The 21673-nt window shown below is 44.5% G+C and overlaps 3 protein-coding genes across 11 annotated transcripts in view; 2 read left to right on the forward strand and 1 right to left on the reverse strand.

The window, feature by feature from the left end:
• The window catches only part of LOC146348129 (maestro heat-like repeat-containing protein family member 7), a 41289-nt gene extending 38902 nt beyond the window's left edge, over positions 1-2387 (forward strand). Inside the window, exons 21-22 of the mRNA XM_084852411.1 lie at positions 424-486; positions 1975-2387. Coding sequence (XP_084708537.1) covers positions 424-486; positions 1975-2219 — 308 coding nt within the window. The 3' untranslated portion in view covers positions 2220-2387. The remainder of the gene's footprint in view (positions 1-423; positions 487-1974) is intronic.
• A 1151-nt stretch (positions 2388-3538) lies between these two features.
• TTC4 (tetratricopeptide repeat domain 4) overlaps positions 3539-21673 on the forward strand; it is a 30292-nt gene continuing 12157 nt past the window's right edge. For 3 of the 9 annotated variants that reach the window (XR_014790537.1, XR_014790535.1, XR_014790536.1), the window contains exons 1-9: positions 3539-3687; positions 6360-6477; positions 7065-7226; positions 9078-9155; positions 9909-10033; positions 10140-10226; positions 10328-10542; positions 12031-12112; positions 13392-13474. Coding sequence is in view for 4 of the 9 variants with exons in the window: in XM_084852418.1 (XP_084708544.1) it covers positions 3580-3687; positions 6360-6477; positions 7065-7226; positions 9078-9155; positions 9909-10033; positions 10140-10226; positions 10328-10542; positions 12031-12112; positions 13392-13474; positions 14639-14741 (1161 nt within the window). In the remaining 5 variants the exon portion in view is untranslated. Of the gene's footprint in view, positions 3970-6359; positions 6478-7064; positions 7227-9077; positions 9156-9908; positions 10034-10139; positions 10227-10327; positions 11255-12030; positions 12113-13391; positions 13475-14638; positions 15047-19515; positions 21587-21673 lie in introns of those variants that run through there. The other 6 variants (XR_014790538.1, XM_084852419.1, XM_084852421.1 and 3 more) reach the window with 6 other exon arrangements.
• Positions 14948-21501, reverse strand: LOC146348131 (transmembrane protein 205-like). Its single transcript, XM_084852424.1, has 4 exons — positions 21178-21501; positions 18865-19033; positions 17759-17922; positions 14948-17253 (listed from the first exon to the last, which is right to left on the reverse strand). The coding sequence occupies exons 2-4, from the start codon at positions 18962-18964 to the stop codon at positions 16954-16956; spliced, it is 564 nt and encodes a 187-aa protein (XP_084708550.1). The 5' UTR covers positions 18965-19033; positions 21178-21501; the 3' UTR covers positions 14948-16953.

The following is a 21673-nucleotide window of genomic DNA, read 5'->3' on the forward strand; positions in this document are numbered from 1 at the left end:
ATCCACTTGACAGAAGCTTTGTATTAAGGCCTCTGCTTACTGTAGTTAACAGGAACGTTCTGCTGATTTCTGAATCTACGTCATGCCCTCTTCACCAAGCAACTGTCTTGTTCTAGGGCAGGAGTGGGAAACTTGTGGCCCTCCATGTGCTTTGGCCTACAACTCCAATGATTCCTCACCATTGGCTTTGTTGACTAGGGCTGATGGGAGTTGTAGGTCAAAACATCTAGAGGGCCACAAGTTGCCCACCCCTGTCTAGGGCATGCCTGTAATGCTGCATTCCTAAATATGCTTCCATGGAAGTTTATTTTGATCTTTAAATAATGGGGCTTATTTTCAAGTACATACATTGAGGATGAGTATGTAAGTTGCTACTAGACAGTGACTCAAAGAAATAATGAATTGCTTATGTGGTGCCTTTAGGTTTCCTGATACTACGTATGGACAGCAGGGCAGGAATGGTAGACTTGGATATGATATATCATAGTAAGTAAAGAAAGGAAATGTAAGTTTGTTGCAGTCATATGTCTGTGTTCTAGATAAAGACAGTGAACAGAAAGGAAAGGCAATAAGATTTAGGCACTGTTCAACTCGTATGAGCTGCATTTTTTCTGAGCAAACTTGCAAGTTGATGGAGTTATCTTAAAGATCATAATTACTACTTCTAGGATGATGTGTCTCAAATCCATTCTGGACCGGAACTCGCATTGCCTATGGCCCTGAAAGCTTCAAGCAAATAGCCCCACAACCTCCTACAAAATTTCATAAGTGTCCCATTAAAATGTCAGTAGAGCCCTGCGCAAATGTAAAACAAAAAACCCTCTCTCACATATACCTTCATTCTCACATATACCTGGATTTAAAGTAGGGGTGGGCAAGCCACAGCCCTCAGAGGCCACCTTGTGCAGCCCACCACAGGTGCCCTGCCCTGCCCCATCACCACCACTGCTGCCGCCACTACCATCACCACACAGGGCATGTGAGGACAGTCATCCCCGTGTCTCCAGTTCCCAGCAAAATCAGCTTCTGACAGCCCACCAAACAGTTGCCTTGTTTCCCTGCAGAGTTAGCAATCCCATTTTAACATTGTTCCCATCTTCTCTTCCACCTGACTAGTCTATACCAGTTCTATGATATCAACTCTATGATAACAATGCATTTCAGATAAAGCACATCTATTTACAGGTGATACATAAAGCACACGATATAATCAAAACTGCACAAATGGTTGGATGCCACCTGCAGAGTGGGGGCGGGGGCGGAATCCAAAGGTTCTTTTACAATAATATGTAGACATACCTTTACTTATCTTCCAAAGTTCCACCAGACATATAAGTTTTCCTAACAAATGAGAGCCTGGCAGAAGGGTGATTCTATGATGTAGATGGAGGGAACTAAGGTATAATAAGGAGGGCTACATAGCCACAGTTGTGCTGCAGTTTCCTCAGGTCTGTAGAGGAAACACTGAAATATTATGGGACTTTTGTCCTTCCTTTCTAAAATGTAAATTATGGCCCTCACAGTTGCAGAGACAGAATGAAAAGTGCAGAACTACTAATACCTTAATAGCTAGTAGTTGTGGCAGGACTTCCCCCCCCCCCCCAATTTAGGTATTGTGCTTTCCCCCTTCTCCTCCTCTCTCCCTCTCACACACTTCTGCATCCCATGTCTCTAGTACACCAGCCCCTAATAATAACTCCATACATGGGAACAGGACTTTCAAACCTCTCCAATTGTGCAACTAAAATGTGATACAAAAAACAAGTACATTCACCCAGTGTATTCTGACCATAGTGTTCAGTTGCCTTTTTTTTTTTTTTTTTGGCAGATTATTTTATTAAGATAGCTAGCAACACCACCACTTGGCCGTCTCGAGATAATTCTGAAGGTTTAGCCTGAAAGGATTTTTTTTAGTATTCATGTTGATTTGGATCAGCGTCCCTTTGGGTTTTAATTGTTCCTTTTCATTTTCAGCTCTTGAATGCCTGATGCATGATCCCGACGCATCTGTGTCCATAGCTGCAGCTCATGCCCATGACCGTGTTTTTGCTGTTCTCTCCAAGCAGCAGAATAGGCTCAATGGTAACAGCAAGACAGTAGCCAGTAACACTGCTGCTGACAAGCCTACAAGGAATTCCAGATCCCAGAACTCTGTCCGCAACAGCTCTTCCAGTCTTTTTGGGGTCATCAATCTCTGGAAATCAGCCAACAGAAATTAATATCAAAATAGAGGAGGGGAAAGGAGCCTCATATAGACCTTTTCATAAAGACAAAAAAGGCTGCGAACATCACTTTCTTACACCCAACTTCAGCAAGAACAACATGAAAAGAGCTCACAAAGGGAATCATTGATTTACTGGATAATAAATAGCACTGGTTCCCTACAGAATCTGGCCTGTTGGGCATTTGCTTGCTAGAGCAACATAGACACAGAATCATAGGGTTGGAGGGAGCCTACAAGACCCTACAAGTCCAACCCTCTGCTCAGTGCAGGAAGCCTGATTCCCAGGTGGTCTCCCATCCAAGTACTAACCAGGGCTGACCCTACTTAGCTTTGCCCCAGCCATTTCTTAGCCTGTGTACGACAATCCTGCAAGTCTCTATGCCGATAGTCTTGCTATAGAGGGGACAGATGTAGTTCCCCTCTTTTTCCCTAAATCTAGGTTGAAATATACACAGCAGTGCAAGAGACATGGAGGGCAATTTTAAGGAAATAAAACACAACAAAGGCTCAAAAAGATGGTAGGCTTTGGGGAGGCAGATCACGCTATGTTGTTTTTCACATTTAAACATACAGACACAGTATGTTTGTTTAAACATACTTAAACAAACATACTTTGTATGTGGCTGGTTGAGCTTTAGAGCAAATATCCAGACCCTGAAGAATAAAACAAAAACAAAAAGGTTCATACATTGTGATGGCATGGGAAGGGAACCGTTTTGCTTATCCCTATCCACAGGCGCACATACAGTGTCCAATAGGAAGCCATCAGAGATTGTATGTTAATTAAAAGATAATAGGGTGAGGAGAGAATTGGAAAGCAGAACAGGCTTTCAATTCTAGGAAACTGTGTATATCACCATTCCCCAACCTATACCGCTCCAGATGTGCTTGCCTACAACTTCCAGCATCCTTAACCAGCGAGCTGGGGATGCTGGGGTTGTAGTCCAACACATCCAGAAGGCACCAAGTTGGGAAAGGCTGGTATAGGCCACTGTCAAACAGGGCAACCTCATATATGCCTACTCAAAAGTAAGTCCCATTGAGCGCACCCGGGTAAATGGGCACAGGATATATGCCACAGCATCTAAGGGTGCAATCCAATGTACATTTAGACAGAATAAAGTCCTACAGCTCCCAGCATCCCCCAGCCAGCTGTAAGGCTTTCTTCTGCCTAAACATGCGCAGGATTGCGCCCTAAGAATACCTTCGGTCGGCTATCTCGTCGCCCCTGCTCGACGAGCTCGGCCGCGCCCGCCTCCTGCGTCGCGCTGCTTCGGCACTCGGCGGGGCCGCCTCCGGAAGGGCGGAGCGACCGAGGCTGGCGGGCTGCAGCTGGGCCTGGAAGGGGATTGCGGATGGCGGAGGCTGCGGACGGCGAGGGTGCAGGCTTGGACGCGTTCCTGGACAAATTCCGGGGCCCCCAGCGCTACGAGGGGGCCCTCAGCCCGACACACTGGGAGCAGGTACGACTCCGGGGCTGCGGGAGCGGGGCCACCGGCGACCAGAGGCTCTTCTCCTCGGAGCCCCCCGGGGGCTCGCTCCAGCGACCGAGGCGGAGAACGCGTGGGGGCAGCATGCGCCGGACCTGCCGGGGAGGAGACGAGCGAGCGTGGCCGTGACGCTGCTTCATGAGAGCTAGCGTCGCGTCGCGGCTGCAAGACTGATCGTGAGCCAAGAAGTTTGCTGTTTATTTCTTCCTTGTACCTTTATTCCGTTCTTCCTCCAGAGGCCTCAGGGTGGCATATGTACGCCTTTCTCTTCTTAATCTAGTTTTACAAACAGCCCTGTGGGGTAGGCTGAGGGGTAATGACTGGTTTAAAGTCACCCGGTAAGCTTTGTGGCTCTGTGGGGATTTGAACCCATCTCCCTGTTTTCTGGCCATTGTACCACACTAGCTGTCAGGGTAGTCTTAGGCTAGCCACCGATTCTCAGCCAGCCTCCCACCCTCTGCAATACGAGATTGATAATGCTGACAGGGTCATTATAGGCATTGCTAACATGTCTGAAGCATATTTAACACACTAACAGTGCAATCCTATGCAGGTCTTCTTGGCAGTAAGTCCCATTGAGTTCAATGGGACTTACTCCCAGGTACGTGTCGTGTGTATTGGATCGCAGCTTAAAGCATTTTACAAATGCTAAATGTTATTACTATTAATTTGAGCCAGAGCTGAACCCTGGAACCTACTTTCGACTCCAAGGCATAGGAAGTAAGAGTAAATGTGAGACTACCTCAGTGTACATGCAGAGTGCCTTGCCTTCACTGTTGATATAATCGGTCATCTTTTGCACACCTGGAAATAGGGAGCAAGGCTTCTAGAGTAAAATATATGACTGACTTCAGGGCAGGTTTTTCTGGCATAGGTCATTTTAGCACTGGGCCGTGAACATTTGTCCCCTAACGGTGCATTATTACTGTTTCTCTTTACTATTCAAAATAATCTATTTTTAGGTACAGTATCCATTCTTTCATTATATGAATAATGAATTTATCTCTAAAGCTAAGACTTATCTACGATCTTTACCAATTCTCTGGGCACAATGCTGTTTTCACTAATTTGGAAACTGAAACTCGTAGTCTGACAGTCTGTAGTGCATGTTGACAGTCTAACCAATACAGTCTTGGGGGAGTAGTTGTGAGAATACGATGTGTTGTGTCTAAAATTTTAGGGTCAAATTTTTATTTGGAGGGATATGATTACTAGGCCTTATGGAAGTGATTCCCTCAATAGCTTTGCTTGCTTGAACCCCCAGTCATATTTTTGCCACACACATTTACTTTGATAATCCTAGAAAATACGTATGAATCGAATGGAAGGTGCGTGGATCAAAAGAAGGTTGTGGTTGGGTAAAGAGTAGACTACTCATCTGAGTCTTGCCATTTAAAGATATTTCAGATTGAATAATCTAGAATCTCTGCCCCCTCTGGGTTGTTTAATATTGACTTTGATCAGAAATCTCACTTCTCATATAAACTGAATTAAAAGGATGGAAAAATTACACTGCTCTGAAATGAGCAATCAAAATATTGGTTAAAGTACATGTAAAATGTTAGGAGAAGCGAGCCAAATGAAAGATTGGTTCTAATGTTACATTTCCCTGCTATTTATATGTTTAAGAGATGACAAGGGGAATGGATAAAATGGCAGTAAAATGTCATTTTACATTTGACATTTTGCTATTGTGACCTGATCAAGACTTGTACTTTCCACATTTTTAAAATCTGATTCCCTATTCATGTTTTAAAAACAGTGAATTGGGAAAAGTGAGTCAGAAACAGCTCGGAGGGAGCAATCCTATGGCTGCTAGACAGCCATAGGATATCTGGTTTTCCAGGAACTGATCTTGGAGCCCGCGTTCCAAGGTTGGTTTCTGGAGAACCGACCTCTCCCTACTTCCACGCTGCCTCAGAAGCAGCGCGGAACAGCCTTGTCCTCCACGCTTGCAAGAGGAGTGCAGAGTGGCCGAAAAGGGGCATTCTGGGGTGATCGGCTGTCTAGCCGAAAATGCAGGGCAGGAGAAGCGCGAAGGGAACGATCCCCTCTTTGCTTCTCCTGCCCTGCATTGGATGGGCGTTCGCCTCTGAGTTTGGAGGCGGCCACATATCTGAATAGGATTGCGCCTTAAGTGATCTTGATTATGTGCCATTCTGAACAGACACCTCTCCCACACACTATTGGTGCAGGGAGCGGGATTGCATATGAGACTGGATGGGGACTGGTGTTTGCATGGGGTTTTCCTGTTTTATATTATGTGTTTGTGTGTGCATGTCTCTCTGTCTGTATAAATAAAGACTGGCAGGGAAGGATAGAGAAACCTGACAGAATTTCATAATGGATGTGCCAGGGTCTGTACTATTTTATAGGAGGTTTTTTGCTTTGTGCTAGGAAAGTAGTTGTTTTGTCTTGTCCTTATAGTGAAACTTTAGCAAGGGGTAATACTAATTCTGACATTACTTGCCCTGCAAGCTGAAAACTATGGATAAGTGAAGGTGCAAATAAATTCATGGGGTGGGAGGCCAAGGTCTTCTCTTAAGTATCTCAAATAAAGGGTATATTTCCAAAGACGTGGTGGTTTTGAACTCTTTCTTTTCTTCTCATCCTTGGTAACTTGGACTGCCTGCATTTATTGACAGGAATTTGACCAGATTCCAATGTTCATGAAGAAAGCACCCTCTGAAATAGATCCTAAGCAGAATCCCGACTTGGCATGCCTTCAGTCTATCATTTTTGATGAAGAGCAAACTCTTGAAGGTACTTTTTGTAGTCTCTGCTAACATATTATAAATGTTACAATTGATGGAATTTGCAGTGCTCTTCAACACTTTCTCTAGGACTTTCAAGGCATCTCTGACCTGGTTCACACAATCACTGCGCCCCACCATGACTTATTTAAGCCATGACAAACCATGGCACCTGTGGGCACCAGATTGCCTATTCAAATCCAGGTTACAACTTGTTGTGTCATATAGACCCAGGAGGCATGGCTCGTTGGAGGGGGAAACAACCCTCCAGTAACCCATGGCCTATTGTATGGTTATTGGAGGGTTGTTTCCCCCTCCATTAAGCCATGCCACCCAGGTTTGGATGACTTGGCAAACCAAGGCAACCCACCACCGGGATTGAATATTCAGAATGGCAGCCAGCACATGCTGCAACCCATTGTGGCTTAAATAAATAACACACTGGGCTGCAGTGATCATGCGAACTGGCTGCTGGGGGTAACTTGGCATCTTTTGATGGTTATTGGCTTTTAAAAGAGAGAAGTAGATAGATTGGGGAACCACCTAATGATTGCCTTTCTACTGTTGTGATGTCTGTCTGTTATTATTTTTCACCAGAACAAGCCAAGACTTACAAGAATGAGGGCAATGATTATTTCAAGGAAAAGGATTATAAGAAGGCTGTGATATCATATACAGAAGGGCTAAAAAAGAAATGTAGTGACCTAGAATTGAACACCGTGCTTCATACGAACAGAGCTGCAGCCCAGTTTTATTTGGGTAATGTACTATATTTGAAATTGTGCCTAGTTTAAATTCCATATAGCCAAATGATATCAAGATGTAGGAGTTTTTCCCCTCCCTTATGTGTTCCAGCAGTCATGGACTTGATTTTAAAACAAGCAAGAAGTCTTTGGGCTTTTAAATTTTAGACCCATATCTGAAGAGATCCATGTTAAATCAGTTTATCCGCAATGAGTATGCAAAGACAAATCAGGAGAATTGTACAGCTACATCTTTGCCTGTAAAATGAGAATACTATGGCCTACATCATAAGGTTTTTTTTCGGGTAAACAAGATGATTATCTATTTAAAGTCCAGTTAAAAGTACACTGAAAAGTACTATGGAATTGATAATAATTTCCTCCAACTCCTTACACTTCAGGAAAATTGTAGTTTAATAATACACACACACACACACCCCCTAAAATGCATGGAGACCAAAGACTGTGTGCGCTGCCCTATGAACGTTGACAGCAAAGAGCATTGCAGAGGTGCAAGGCCACAACCTGGCATTTAGGCTGAATGGAAGCATCTTTGGGGTCACATTTTCAGAGGCAAACCAGACGTTATGTTAATTGCATATGTGCATGATTTTTGTATGCTGAGCAACCTTGGGACTGTGGGGGAAGGGAGAGGAAGTTTAACTCTTCCTCTCCATACTACAGCTCTGGCAAAAATAGCCCCTCTGAAGCTCCTATTTGTAATGGGAGCTTCCCTTGAAGTACAAATAGCTTCAGATGGGTGATTTTTGTTGGGATTCTGGCAGGGAAAGGAAAAAGTTAAACTTCCTCTCTTTCTCCCCATAGTCCCAAGGCTGATCAGGCTTCCCACTTGTGCTGTTTACACAACAAAAAGCCGCATGTTAATTGCATTCACACAAGTAATGTCTACTTTGGCCCTCAGTGTGGATGGTCTATTGGCATGCATTGGTTTACATTACATTAGAAATTATTTGGACAAATGTATTCTAAGATTCATTCCTCAATGTGGGCAGACATGTCTCTTGTGCAGCTAGTATATCCCATGGATGACCCCCTGTGAGCTGTGTTGATGGTTTTCAGAATAATCGTCAATAAGTTTATTCTGGTGAGATAGAGGGCAGTGTCAAGAGTGGTCTGGGGGAAAAGCCAAGAAGTCATAGGCTGGACTGAATTTCTGCAACAAAATCAGACACCTCCCACCCTCACTAAAATATTAACTTAGGGTGCAATCCTATGCATATTTAGACAGAAAAATGTCCTACAACTCAATGCTGGGAGTTGTAGGGCTTTTGTTCTGTCTAAACATGCATAGGATTGAACCTGGAGGGAGCAATCCTATGCGGATCGACGATCACCTCTGAGCCCAGGGGTGACCGCCTATCCAGTGCAGGGCGGGAGGAGTGGTGAGGAGCAGATCTCCTCCTCGCTCCCCCTGCCCTGCTTTTGCAGCTAGACAGCTGATTTCGGGACCTCAGAGCGCAGGAAAGGGCGGCTGGACAACACATAGGATGTGTCATACTGGCACTTCTGACCTCCCTGCCCCAGTCCACCCTTGGGAACACCCTGTTTCCCCTGCTCTGCACTGCTGTTCCGAGCACAGGGCCAATCCACAGTGCCTACGAGGTGGCGCGGGGGAAGGTTAGTTCTCTGGGAACCAACCTATCCTATGGCTGTCTAGCCGCTGACTAGCAGCCATAGGATTGCTCCCTGAATTAATGTTTTCATATGGGACTCCCCCACCTATCTTGCTGGAGCATGGTCCAGTTTTTGTTAGGGAGCAACTTGTCCCACAGCCTCCCTGCATAGGCAAAGCTTTTAAATGATCCAATGCAACGATCCAAGTTTTACAGGGTATGTTTTTCTTCAGGCAACTATCGCTCTGCTCTCAACGACGCCATTGGAGCAAGAAAACTAAAACCCAACCACCTCAAAGCGATAACAAGAGGTAAGACAGTCTACCAATATTTTCTTGTAGCACTGTAATATTGACAAAATAATGATGGAAGTGGTGACAGAGGCAGCATTTTGTAACAATAACTGCAAGAAATATTTTTATGCTTTGTTTAGCGGTGCAAAACAAGGTGTTGATGGAAACTGTTTGAATGGTAAACTTCCAAAGTGCATTGAAATATGAACATAATACAAATTAAAAAGTTGTGCCTACTTCTACTAAAGAGAAGGAAGACAACACAGAAGCAGGGGCACCTTGAAACAAGGTTATTTGCAATAGGTTAGTGGCAAGAGAGACTGGAATTCAGGCTTCTGACTTTCCAATCAGTGCTTTAACCACCAAATCAAAATTTCTCTGGCCCATTGTTTCATTTCTTTTATTATTACATTTATATCCTGCCCTTTTTCCTATTACAAGGAACCCAACGTGGCTTACACGCTCCTCCTTCTTTCCATTTTATCTTCACAATAACCCTGTGAGGTAGATTAGGCTAAGAGTCTGTGACAGGCCCAAAGTCACCCAGTGAGCTTCATGGCTGAGTGGGGACTAGAACCCAGATCTCCCAAGTCCCAGTCCAACACACTAACTGCTACACCACACTGGCTATCACTGCACTTAAATGCTAAAAATATTGACCAGCGTAAGTGCACCTGCATGTTACTTCTCTCCTTGAAGTTAATTAACCCTAGTTAAGCATATTGATGTTTGCTGTGGATATGTTTGTAAAGAACTGTATCCCTTTCCTAGGAGCGCTGTGCCATTTGGAACTCAAACATTTCTCTGAAGCCATGACATGGTGTGAAGAAGGGCTGAGAATAGATCCAAAAGAAAAGACGCTTCTGGAAACAAGAACCAAAGCTGACAGGCTAAAGGTTAGCGGGCGTGAAAAATGGAAAACTGACAATAACTACAGTAGACTGAGATTAGTGGAACATTAGGCTCCTTCTCGGAGTTATGGTTGCTTTATTGGTCTTTCAGCGTACTGAAGAGCGGGATTTCAGAAAAGCAAAATTGCAGGAGAAGAGGGAACAGTCTCAGAAGGAGGCCTTACTCAAAGCAATCACGGTAGGTTTTGGGGGGGGGAAATTGTTCCATGAAACTTTAAATGCATTAAGATATATTTTTAATCTTTGCCTCAAGTGGACTGTTTTCTTTTTCTGATGTAGGTTCGAAATATCAAATTGTCTCGGTCATCTTCTAAAGATGACGCTGTGGTATCAGCAGGCCTTGCTGAGATGTCTTTAGATGGACTTGGCTCAGAAAGTGTTGTTGGTGCCAAAGTCTGTCTAGATGAGAATGGCAGTCTTACCTGGCCAGTGCTGTTCCTGTACCCTGAGCATGGGCAAACTGACTTCATCTCTGCTTTTCATGAAGGATCCAGGTTAATTTTTAAAGCCCAATATAAACACAAAATAACATCATTTGGAAGGGAGGAGGCTACAAGCCCAATTCACATGATTCCTTCACCATGTTTTCCAGTATTTTAGTAAGACAGTTAAGATATTACTCTGAATGCACACAGTGGTAGTGTCACCATGTCTACACATGTTCAAATAATGTCTGAACAAACATAGAGGACAATTGCACGGAGTAGCAATTTTAGACAGCAATTCTGTGGTCCCTAAGCGAGTGTCCCAGGGACCATAGGATTGTTTTGATTCCCCCTTCGGAGGTCAGAGACAGCGCTCTGACCTCGGAAGGGGAGGTTGGAGATCCAACCTTCCTCTCCTGCCCCCTTACAGCTGGTGTTGAAAGAACTGTGCCGCTTGCCCTCAGAGGTCAGAAAAGCAACCTTAGAGGAGAAGGAAAGGGGGCATTCTAGTGGGCAGGGAGGGGAGGAGACTGGAGAGGCCAGGATGCAATTTATCCTGAGCCTCCTTCCCTCCCCCTCTGAAGCACCCTTGCTAGCAAAATCTGCAGGGCAGGAGGATGGGGAGGCAAAGATTGCCTCTGCCGCTCCTCCTGCCCTGCATTGGATGTTGGATGCGTCCGAGTTCAAGGGCTTCTGATGACCCAAGTCCCAGTTGATAGATTTCACCCTCACTCTATTGCAGCAACTTCAAGGACAATACCATGGGAAGATCGTTATTGGGGTGAGCAGAACAATCCTACCGTCCTTCGTGAGGGAGGGTCCATGGCACAACCTCCACCAAATCCAAAGCCCAGGGAGGGGGATACAGCATTTTTCCTTCTGAGGGAGCCTTGTTCAGCCATAGTTTGTTCTTTCTGAACCTTCGTTCTCATTGGGAGCAATAGGAGAGAAATCCGGGGCTGGCATAGTTTTCCCCCCATTCAGGGAGCATTCCAGTAGCCAAAGCTGTCTTGGTTGTTTACACAGTTTAAGCACTTAAAATACGATATTGTACATAATATAAAAACCATTTACATACTGGCATCAGGGAATGGGAGGGCTTTGGATCCTCTGAATCCAGAGGATCCCCCAATCCACCCTGGAAGGCCTCCTTTTTGCCCTCTCCGCCATCAGAGTTCTGATGACGGAGGAGCAATGGTGGCAGTCTCTCCCACCACCGTGCACAAGAGGCTTCCAAAGGCAAGACTTCCTTCTGCACCGGTGGAAAGGGAGTTCTGCTAAATCCTGTAGCTCCTGGGACACTCTTCCAGGGACCCCAGGACTGTGATCTTAATCTCAAATAAGAGAGAAAGGATTTATGATCTTCCTCCAAGTGTGCCTACAATAACAAAGCATTGAAGACTTAATAGAAATACATTGAAGAGCAGCCATTTATGAAGCAATGTTTCCTTAGATTACAAGGGCATCACCCTGTCTTCAGCTGCAATAGCTGTTGAAGCTGAACAGTTGTGCGCTGCTAATGTCCAGGAGAATAACAAGATGCATCTTGTATTTCAGATTTATTGACCATTTAATGGTCATGTTTGAAGAGCCACCTCCCTGGGATATAGAAAGAAAATATATTCCCAGTGAACTAGAGGTAGGAAACCGCACCTGGTATTTGTCTCCCCCCACCACCACCCCGGGCATGGATATTCTAGTAATTAGCCATCCATGTTGGCTAGGGAATGCTGGGAGTTGTAGTTGTTTTCTGTCTAAACATGCATAGGATTGTGCCCAACTGAATTGCATACAGTTCGGAGTACTTTTAGATTAATTTTCTGTGTTTACTTTCAGTTGTATATGTTCATATTTATCGTGTTTGTTCCTTTTTTCTGTGTTGTCTGATTACCTTCTATCCTGTTTAGTCTAGACTGAGCCCTCTGGGGAAAGGATGTATTTAAATTCTATGTACATATTGTGTAAGGCACATCGCAGGCACTTAAGAAATAAAGAAATTACAGCAATAATATGCAGTCTCGATCAGCATAGTATCAAGGCTCCCAGAGCAGTTTCATAGTATGAACAAGTCTTAAAGATTAGCCAAGGTGGTGAAAAGGATCTTTCTAAAAAATTCCCGCCTTCTTGTAATTGTATTCCCATGTATTATAAAAATCGGCCTTAGAAGGAACTACTCCAGAAAGCAATCTTGAGTCTGATGTATTGCAGTGGAACAGCTTGAGGAAATAAACAGAGTTCCCTGTGGGATGAATTTGGTTGTTATTTTTAGTAGTTCCCAGGCTATGTTTGTCATTCCCTGAAATAGGAAGAAGTGTAATGTGCTGTTGGGAACACTTTATATTAGGAAACTGTCTATAATTGACCTTTTAGCAGTAGGCTTTTGATGAGAGGCATGCTTCAGGGAGAAGTCTCCACATCCTATTATTGGGAAAGAGTGTTCTCTGTAGCCGATGTATTTCAGCAGCAGGGCATGCTATCACACTTCAGACTTTTCCTTTAAGATGGAATTTCTTTTTTAACAGAATGATCTCTTATCAGAAGGTTTCACCACAATCACTGTTCTATTTAATTTCATACCCCGCACCAACCCAAATAAATGATAGTGACAAACCAAAGCAGTTAAAAGGTTCTTGGGCTTCTCATTAGTTGAGTGATTGCTTGTTAGTGTTGCAGATGCTCTGCTGTTTGACCTGTATAAATGTCTTAGGGTGCAATCCTATGCATGTTTAAACAGAAAAAGGTCTTGCATCTCCCAGTATGACCCAGCCAGTTAGGCTTGCTGGGGCATGCTGGGAGTTGTAGGATTTTCTTCTGTCTAAACATGCATAGGATTGCGCCCTTAGGAAGCATTAAAGGTAGTATTGCTTGTGCTTATTCACATGTTAAATTTTGTTTGTTTCTTTCATTAAATTGCACAGCTTTATTATGAGGATGAAGAAAGAGGAGAGATATACCAGATAGACACAGAAACCACATTGCTAAAAGCGCTGCAGCACCAAAGGTGAGATGCTGAACTAGGGGCTGTTCATTATGAATTTTTCATCTCAAAACAACAAGTATATAATGTTGAATGAATAGGGTTCACTCTTAAAACTAAGAATCCGTTTCTCTTTGTAAGAGTGGTCTAACACATTAATCACTGCCATTCAACAGATCCTGCTATTAATAAGTATATCAGAGGAATACAGTAATCTTCTTATACACATATGTTGTAGAGCTTCTAATCTGGGTGGACATCAGCTCCAGTTTAGCTTATGCATTTTACTACAGTCTTGTCATGCTGGGGCCAGCCCTGGACATAGCAGTTTCTGAATGGTATGGCAAAACATAGTCACTGCGTGAACAAGGCAGTGTAGTCTTTCTGGCTAACCATTTGTTGAAAATCAGAACCTAAACTTAAAAAACATAACTTAGGGAGCAATCCTATGGTTGCTAGTCAGCAGCTAGACGGCCATAGGATATGTGGTTTTCTGGGATCCAACCTTGGAGCCTGCGCTCCAAGGTCAGTTCCCAGAGAACTGACCTTCCTTCTCTTCTGCGCTGCCTCGTAGGCAGCGCGGAATGGCCCCATGCTCAGAAGAGGAGCGCAGTGGCCAAAACAGGGCATTCCAGGGGGCGTTCCGGGGTGGGGAAGGCGGAAATACCAGTACAACACATCCTGTGTGTCATCTGGAAGCCTCCTCCCCTGCTCCGCCTTCCTGCTGCTAGACAGCTAAAATCAGCTGTCTAACTGCAAATGCAGGGCAGGAGAAGCATGGAGGGAATGATCCCCTCTGTGCTTCTCCTGCTCTGCATTGGATAGGCGGACGCCTCCGAGTTCGGAGGCGGCCCCCTATCCCCATAGGATTGCAGCCTTAGTGCAGTTCCCTGAACTTCTAGAATGTCATGGATCACAATGAGGACATCTTTTCCAACTGAATTGGCATTAGTTTGTTTCAACAGTTGGAGTATCTTGTTCATATTTCTGTTCTATCCTAATCCTGGGTTGAAAATCTAACCTCTAAAATTAGAGTGGTGGCTTCCATGGGAAAAGAGGCAAGCAGTGGGAATGGGATAGTGATTGTGGTGCAACAAGCACACATAAACAACAGCAGATACATTTTTTTGAATGTTAAAATCTGTGGGGAGCGAAGACTAAAGGGTGACTTAAATCATGTTTTTGCAGGTACTTCATAAGAGCTGGAACTCCCACCTTTTGGGTTTTGGTAAAACTGGCTCCTTTTTCTAAAAACTACTTCTTTGGGAAGAAGGTTCACCGATTAAAGTGAATGAGAATGAACTCTTAATTTAAAAAAACAACAAGAATAGCACATAAGGCGATAGCCCTCTTCAGATTTATAAATTTGAAAGACGAAGATTTTGTATGTATTTCCTTTTACTACAATCAAGATAACAACGTATTAGAACTTTGTCCTGCTAGTCCTGGCGTATACACACTTACTCCCCTGAAAAGGAATGACATTATCTGCAGAATTAGCGCTAACATTTTTATTTACATTTTGTATTACATAATCAATTGGGTGAATACGCCTCCTTATTCACCTTTTCTTACAAGTAAAGGAATGGAACAAAATTGATCATATGTTTACCATCTTGATTGTTAAAATATAAAATACTGAGATTTGCTTGAGAGAAGCAGATTCTTGGTTTGAAAATCAACTTAGTTTTCAAAGTACGCTAGTTACGATAAATTGTTAATTTCATCAGGGCTTCCACTTAAGAGACCAACCGGGGAAATGAACATTAGTTTTATAGTGGTAGGTGTCATACATTCATCATATTTGGGGTATGGGGAACATCTGCGCTACTTATATCCAATGCTACAGCTGGAGCTAACAGTTTCGGTTTAAGAAGGTTTGGAATGTGTGGATTCACCTAGTTGCCTGCCCTCTTACTGTCCAGCAGATTCATGCAGATCAATAGATAAGAATGTCTGCTTGCTCACAGCTGCAGAGATGAAAGCATAGCTATGGCTTATTTACAACTGCCTTGTGCTCTTCAACAAAGGAACGTGGAGCCCTTTGTTGAAAGCTTTGCAGTTTTACTGACTTTTTGCTCTGCTAAGATTAAACTAACCTATGGTGGGGAGGGAATAACTTTAAAAAGGAGATGCAGTCAAACACATTTCATATGTTCTAAATTAAGATTTAATTTCTGGAAGAAGTGCATTTTTCATATCTACCCAACTGCTTCACTTGGTGGCTTCAGTCTCTTCTCCCTCCCTGTTACTTAACTATAATTAGTAATATAGTAATTTGCAGATGTCCGGATAGCTATATGCTGCCTCTGTATATCAGTTGCTGTGGAACATGAACGGGAGAGTGCTATTGCACTCATGTCCTACTTGGGGGTTTCCCACAGGCTGGTTGGACGCTAAACAGAATGCTTGATAAGATGATCGCACCTAGGGAGGTGGTGGGCTCTCTCACACTGGAGGCATTCAAGATGAAGCTGGACAGCTGCCTGTCAGGGATGCTTTGACTTGGATTCTTGCATTGAGCAGGGGGTTGGACCCAAATGGTTTTATAGGCCCCTTCCAACCTGCTATTCTATGGGTGAAATACCTCAGGCCTGGGGGCCCACTCCTGCCTACCTGGGTCACCCTCTAGGGTTCCCCAGATGGCCACACCCCCTTTCCCCCAATCACCAATCATTTGGTGGTTTCCTGGCTTTTGTGCTGTCCCCGCCCCCATTCTAAAAGTTTGAAAAGCCTTTTAAAAGTCTTATTTACTTGCAGCAAGAGCTTTAAATTAAAATAAGCTGGTATTTTGGCCCCACCCCTTATACTTTTGGCCTTGCCCACCACTAGAATGCAGCCCTCGAGATCTTCTCCAAAATGGAATTCAGCCCTTGGGCTGAAAGAGGTTCATCACCCCTTTTCTAGAGTGATAACAATATATCAAATACCTGTCTTCACACTCTACCAATACTATCACTCCATATTTTGGTATATCATTTTTGAAGTATTTTACGTAATCAGTACGTTTTAAAACTTGGTCGTTTTTGGAGCATTAGATGCGTTTCTTCCAATGCAGTACTGAGATGTATACTGTGATGCTACGAACAGTTTTGTGGTGGCGGGGGGGGGGGGGGGGGGCATGTTGCCTACCCTGACTTAGGAAGTTAAAAACAAGATGGTACATGATCAAGTAAGTATTTTGGTGGCACTAAATTGTTCTAGGTGCATCAACCTCTCAAAACTGTCTGACCAAATAGTTTGTTCAATATTTATATTGTGAGAAGTCTTATTGATCAACCAGGAGCTCAGAGTTCCATGAAAGGTCAGTTAGTGCATTGACCGCTAACCCAGTAATTGCTCAAGAGATTTTTTAGCGCGGGGACTCAACGGCATGCGAGTCTTCTGTGGGAGAGCTCTATAGCAGCTCAGAGCATGGCTTAAACAAACTATTGTAGTCCATATTTTCACAAACATGCCCATGCAAGGCCTGAGCTGTCACTGGGGTTATTTAATCCTTGTGATTATAGTGCTGATAGGTGAGCAGCCATATAGTAGAGACTCAAGCCATTGCATGCAATGCAGCACAGGTTGCAAAGGGAAGAGAAGCCATGGTAGATGCTTAGTCTGTTTGTCAGCTCCTTGTAACTAGAATCCAGTTGACGCAGCTGTATAAGGGATTTGTTTGAGAACAACCCAATATCCCCTCCTAAGCCATAACTTTGCTCAATCAGATGCATTTCAGCCATAATGTCCGAAGTCACTTGCCCAAACCACTGAGCATTTAGAGCAGCAACTATGACACAAATGAAGAAGACTGTAATCTGGAAAGGAAAGACAGTTATGCTGGGAATTTTTATAGTTAGGGAAAATAAAGCAGTATGTGTTGCACTCTTCACTCAGGAATCCTATTTGGGTTTATGGCTGGCATAAGTCTCTGAACCAACAGCAATGCAGATGAGCTACAGACACAAGCTAGTGAGTGGATCCTGCCATTATACTTTCAAATTGGGGCTAACGCTGGTTTTACTTCTGTGCAAGGGGTATCATCCCACAAGAAGTCAATCAATCTTTGCTAACCTCATTTCAGCTAGTGTATGGGTCCTAACACCAGTGTCGGTAGTTGTGGTGGTAGCTGGGAAGCCACTGAAAGTTCTTTGCATAGACCCAGAATGTCCTGCTACTAATTCTCAATGGCGTCTCATCTAACCACTTCTCTGTAAGGCGCGCATGCCATCACAGAGACTGTGTAACAAAGAAGTACAGCAGACAACAAAAGTTCACTTATTGAACACTTACTGCATATTTTTTAAAGAGGGAACCTGTTACCTGCATGGTTTCTTCCTCATTGAGAAGCTCGCTGGGATGACACATAGCAAATATTGTCAGGTTGATGAAAGCGCACGCGGAGCCAACGTGGAAGTAATAGGGGAAGAGGAAACTCTGAATGAATCTGAATGTGTGTCGTGAGAGATTATTGCCCATCACAAAACCTGAAAGTGCACAAAGGAATTGGGTCACTGAAATAACCTATCCCCATCCCATGTCTATTCTAAAAATACATTTTTAAATGACACATTTTTATAATGTTTTATCCTGGGTACAAAATAAACAGGTATGTGCAGGTTTGGCTCATCTCTTCTTACTGCAGAACTGGACTTCTTTTAGGACACAATCCTATGGGGATAGTCGGCTGCCTCCAAACTTGGGAGGCAGACAGCTATCCAATATAGGGAGGGCATGCTGCATTTGCAGCTAGATGGTCGATTTCGGCTGTCTAGTTGGGGCATGTTGGAGCGGGGTGCGGGAGGCCAGATGGTGCATATGAAACATCGTAATGGCGCTTCATGGTCTCCTCCCTGCCCCCAGGAATGCCCTCTTTTTGCTTGCTCTGTGCTGCTCTTATGAGTGCAGAGCCAGGGACAAACCGTGCTGCCTACAGGGAGGCAGGGGAGGGGGCAGGGAGCACGGTTTCTGAGAACCGAACTTGGGAGCTCTGGCTCCATTCCCAGAAACAGAAAAATCCTATGGCTGTCTAGATGCTGTTTAGCAGCCATTGGATTGTGCTTGTTTTTTAGGGAGTACACAAAGGATTTTCATACTTTGTGGCTTCCACCTTCACATGAGCAGGCCCCCTCTGGGACCCAGTAATATAAATTCACCAATCCAGAATTTAAATCTTTCTGTTATCCACTGTGCTATTATCCCTATTTGCCCAATCCACACACATACAGCCAAGTTATAGGCTTAGAGAGGTTACCCTCCGAGTATTCCAAATTTGTAATATATGCCATGGTCATATGGCTGTAGCAATCCCTTTTCTCCAAATATGCTGAATTTCTTCCAAATCCTACTAAAGGATGAAAGCACTATAATTAATTTGGCCTTTGAGCCTGTGTTTACAGGGAATGGATTGTTGAGCAGATCCAACCTACTGGATATAAAAGTGACCCATATCTGCATTCCCCAGAAAGTCGAAAGGAAAACCAGGTGGAGCACTTTCACTAAGATTGAGGGGTCAGTATCTGTGGACATGGTACTTCAAGGCAGGTAGTCACTTGCAGCACCTGTGGCCAAACTTCTTGGAAGCTTCTCTTATTTCACCTGTTTAGAGACACCAAGAGGCAACAGAAAATTGTTTTAGCTTCGGTATTCAATGTACTACAGAAAAGTCCTCCCCAGAATTAAAGTGTGATTACTGTAAATGAAGAAGAAGTAGTAGTAGTAAAATATTTCATCAGCAGCAACAATACCGTTTTTCTTAGAGGTATGCATTTCCCAAGGAGCTGCACATCCCTTGCTGGATGCTGTGAAGGAATTAAATTAAAATAGATCAGCTAATAATACTTAACAAAGTTCAAGCTCAGGGTTCCCAAGAGAAACTCATTTGGAGCCATCTGTGAACAGTGACACTCCTAACCTCCCCTTCTGAGGGGATTGATAAAAAAGATGGTTAGATCGACTTACCATATGCCAACATAAAGTCAGGTTCACATTTTAGAGGCTTCAGACAACATCTGGAACCATTAACAGTGCAGTGGGATGTGGGCTGCATATTTAGGACTAACACTCAGATTTTTTTGCAGCATTTATCCCATAGAATTCAAATTATAGTGGAGGGCAGCTACTTCGTCAACGCTGAGGCTGGAGGAAGTAGGATGACATCTATTTATAGGTAATGTAGCTGCTATCCCATTGTGTTGAAACTACAATGGCCCTTTCAGACATCACAAAATTACTGCAAGAGCTGTGTTGGGGTACGATGGCTTACTGTGGCTTTTCAGCCTAGGTGCACAAGCTCAAACACCCATGTGTGACTGTCACCATGTGGTTAACACATTAATTGCTACAGAGAAGTACCTTCCATGCAGGGAATGTTATAACACAGAGGGCCCAACTGGCATAATAGAGCCCTTAGTATGGGCCAGAGACTGGTGAGGGCTAGCAGGACCCCACTTCCACCACTGCTATCTAGAAAGCCACACACAGCAATAAAATAACAGAAATATTCAATAATTGCCTTGCAAATGCCCTGCAGCTATCCTAGCCCACCCCCTTACAAGCAGTTACCAAAAGCACACTTTTCTGTTAAAGACTTCCAGGTGAAGAATCCACAAGTGTAGATCGTTACTGGGGGTTGCTTAACAAAAGTGGTAATGATCACCCACCTCCTACAGCAAAAGAAAGAAGATTGCAGCAACATGCCCCTTGCAAAAGGAAATGCTTCCTGCCAGCGAAATGAAGCAGCAAAGTATTTTCCCCAGGGCAATGAATCCTGATCTGAACAGAATGCTGAACAGCATATGCAGGGAAAGCAAGCAAGGGCTGATTGGAGTGGCGGTTTTTCCACAAGGCAGGGGAATTAGTAGTAGAGAAACACACTAGAACACTCTTACTCTGGATAAATGAATACAGAATAACTGCTAATTCTTGGTTCTGTACTAATAATACCGAACCAAGTACATTACAACCTTACTCCTTGTATAAACATGGATTCAAAGAATAGGAAAATGTTACATCTCTTAGGCTGCAGTCCTATACCCACTTATCTAGGAGTAAGCCTCATTGAAATCAGTGGGTAGATATGCAGAAAATTGCACTGTTGATCTCTTTAGGATGGATGTGTCCTGTCTGAGAGAGTCATGGATGCTCAGAAGAGGGAGCATGACCAAGGAGCGTCACCAAAGATATTTCAAAAAGGTTTGGTGACTTACAATTACGGAGCTATTCACTTCAAAACTTGCACTCCCCTACCCATCAGGAAATACTCTGTTTAACATCTGTGTCTTTTTCAGTGTGTCACTCAAATTTACCCTCACCCACCCACAAACCCACCCAGCCACAACAATTTGTAGAATTTCAAAATCCCAGCAGTACGCCAACGAAGCTTTCTGATCATATTCCAAGACAAGAAAATAAGCATTGTTACCCTCTAAATAAGTAGATTCGAAAGAAGTAATACTGAAGAGGTACAAATTCAAATGCGATTTTCTGCGATACCCTAATCAAGCGATCCATAAGCGCAACTGGAGAGCATGCAAAGGAAGCATTTTCGCTGTCTGAAATACATTCCGGACTGTGAAGAAGAGGCCCCCTCGCGGCAGCAACGCAGAGTCCACAGGAAGGGGGAAGATGATGGGGAAATCCTCGTGGCGTTTCAAAGGAGCCAGAAACCCAAGCGAGGGGGCGTGTCGCCGAGCGCTTCAGCGCAAGGGGAGTTCCACGGCTCGTTTTCGCACGCGCTTTACCTGCTAAAAGGGAACCTCGGCCCGCGCTCCCCGGCTGTGCAATCGTGGGAAAGGGGCGGGGTGTAACTTCCCCGCGTGAAAGGGAGTTGCGCGTAATCCTCGAGAAAGGCGATGCTCCGCGTTGTGCGCGCCGCCGCCGCCGCCCCACGCTTAGGGGGCGGGCTGCTCGAGGCACGGTGGCCATGGCGATGGGGCACGGCCCTTCTGACCCGACCCCGCGCCGTCCCCTCGGCGACACTGGGCCGAGGCCACCCTCCTTTACCTGGCCGGCTTTCTGTGTCGGGGCGACGAACAGCCAAGCTGCAGGTCTGGCCGTCCCGAAGGAACTCCCTCGGGCCTTTCCCACCCCGAGGCGGGGCCAGCGGGGGGAGTCTCGACCTCCGAGCCGCCACCTCTGCCCCAGTTAACTTTTCCTGAACCCGAAGGGGCCTCGCGTCCCTCCCCACCACAGAGACTCTTTTAGCAGCTGTTTTCTGCTGAGTTGCAAGCTTTCTCA

This window comes from Heloderma suspectum, chromosome 4, assembly GCF_057233095.1.
Source record: "Heloderma suspectum isolate Gila_16-S chromosome 4, 16-S_ref, whole genome shotgun sequence".
Classification (NCBI taxonomy): domain Eukaryota; kingdom Metazoa; phylum Chordata; class Lepidosauria; order Squamata; family Helodermatidae; genus Heloderma; species Heloderma suspectum.

Excerpts from the sequence above, each read along its gene's own strand:
- LOC146348131 (XM_084852424.1), bottom strand. The coding sequence starts at position 18,964 with ATGTCCACAGATACTGACCCCTCAATCTTAGTGAAAGTGCTCCACCTG. Across the intron at positions 17,923-18,864 it reads ATGGGTCACTTTTATATCCA|GTTTTGTGATGGGCAATAAT; the intron begins GTAGGTTGGATC and ends GTGCACTTTCAG. Across the intron at positions 17,254-17,758 it reads ATGAGGAAGAAACCATGCAG|ATTACAGTCTTCTTCATTTG; the intron begins GTAACAGGTTCC and ends TTTCCTTTCCAG.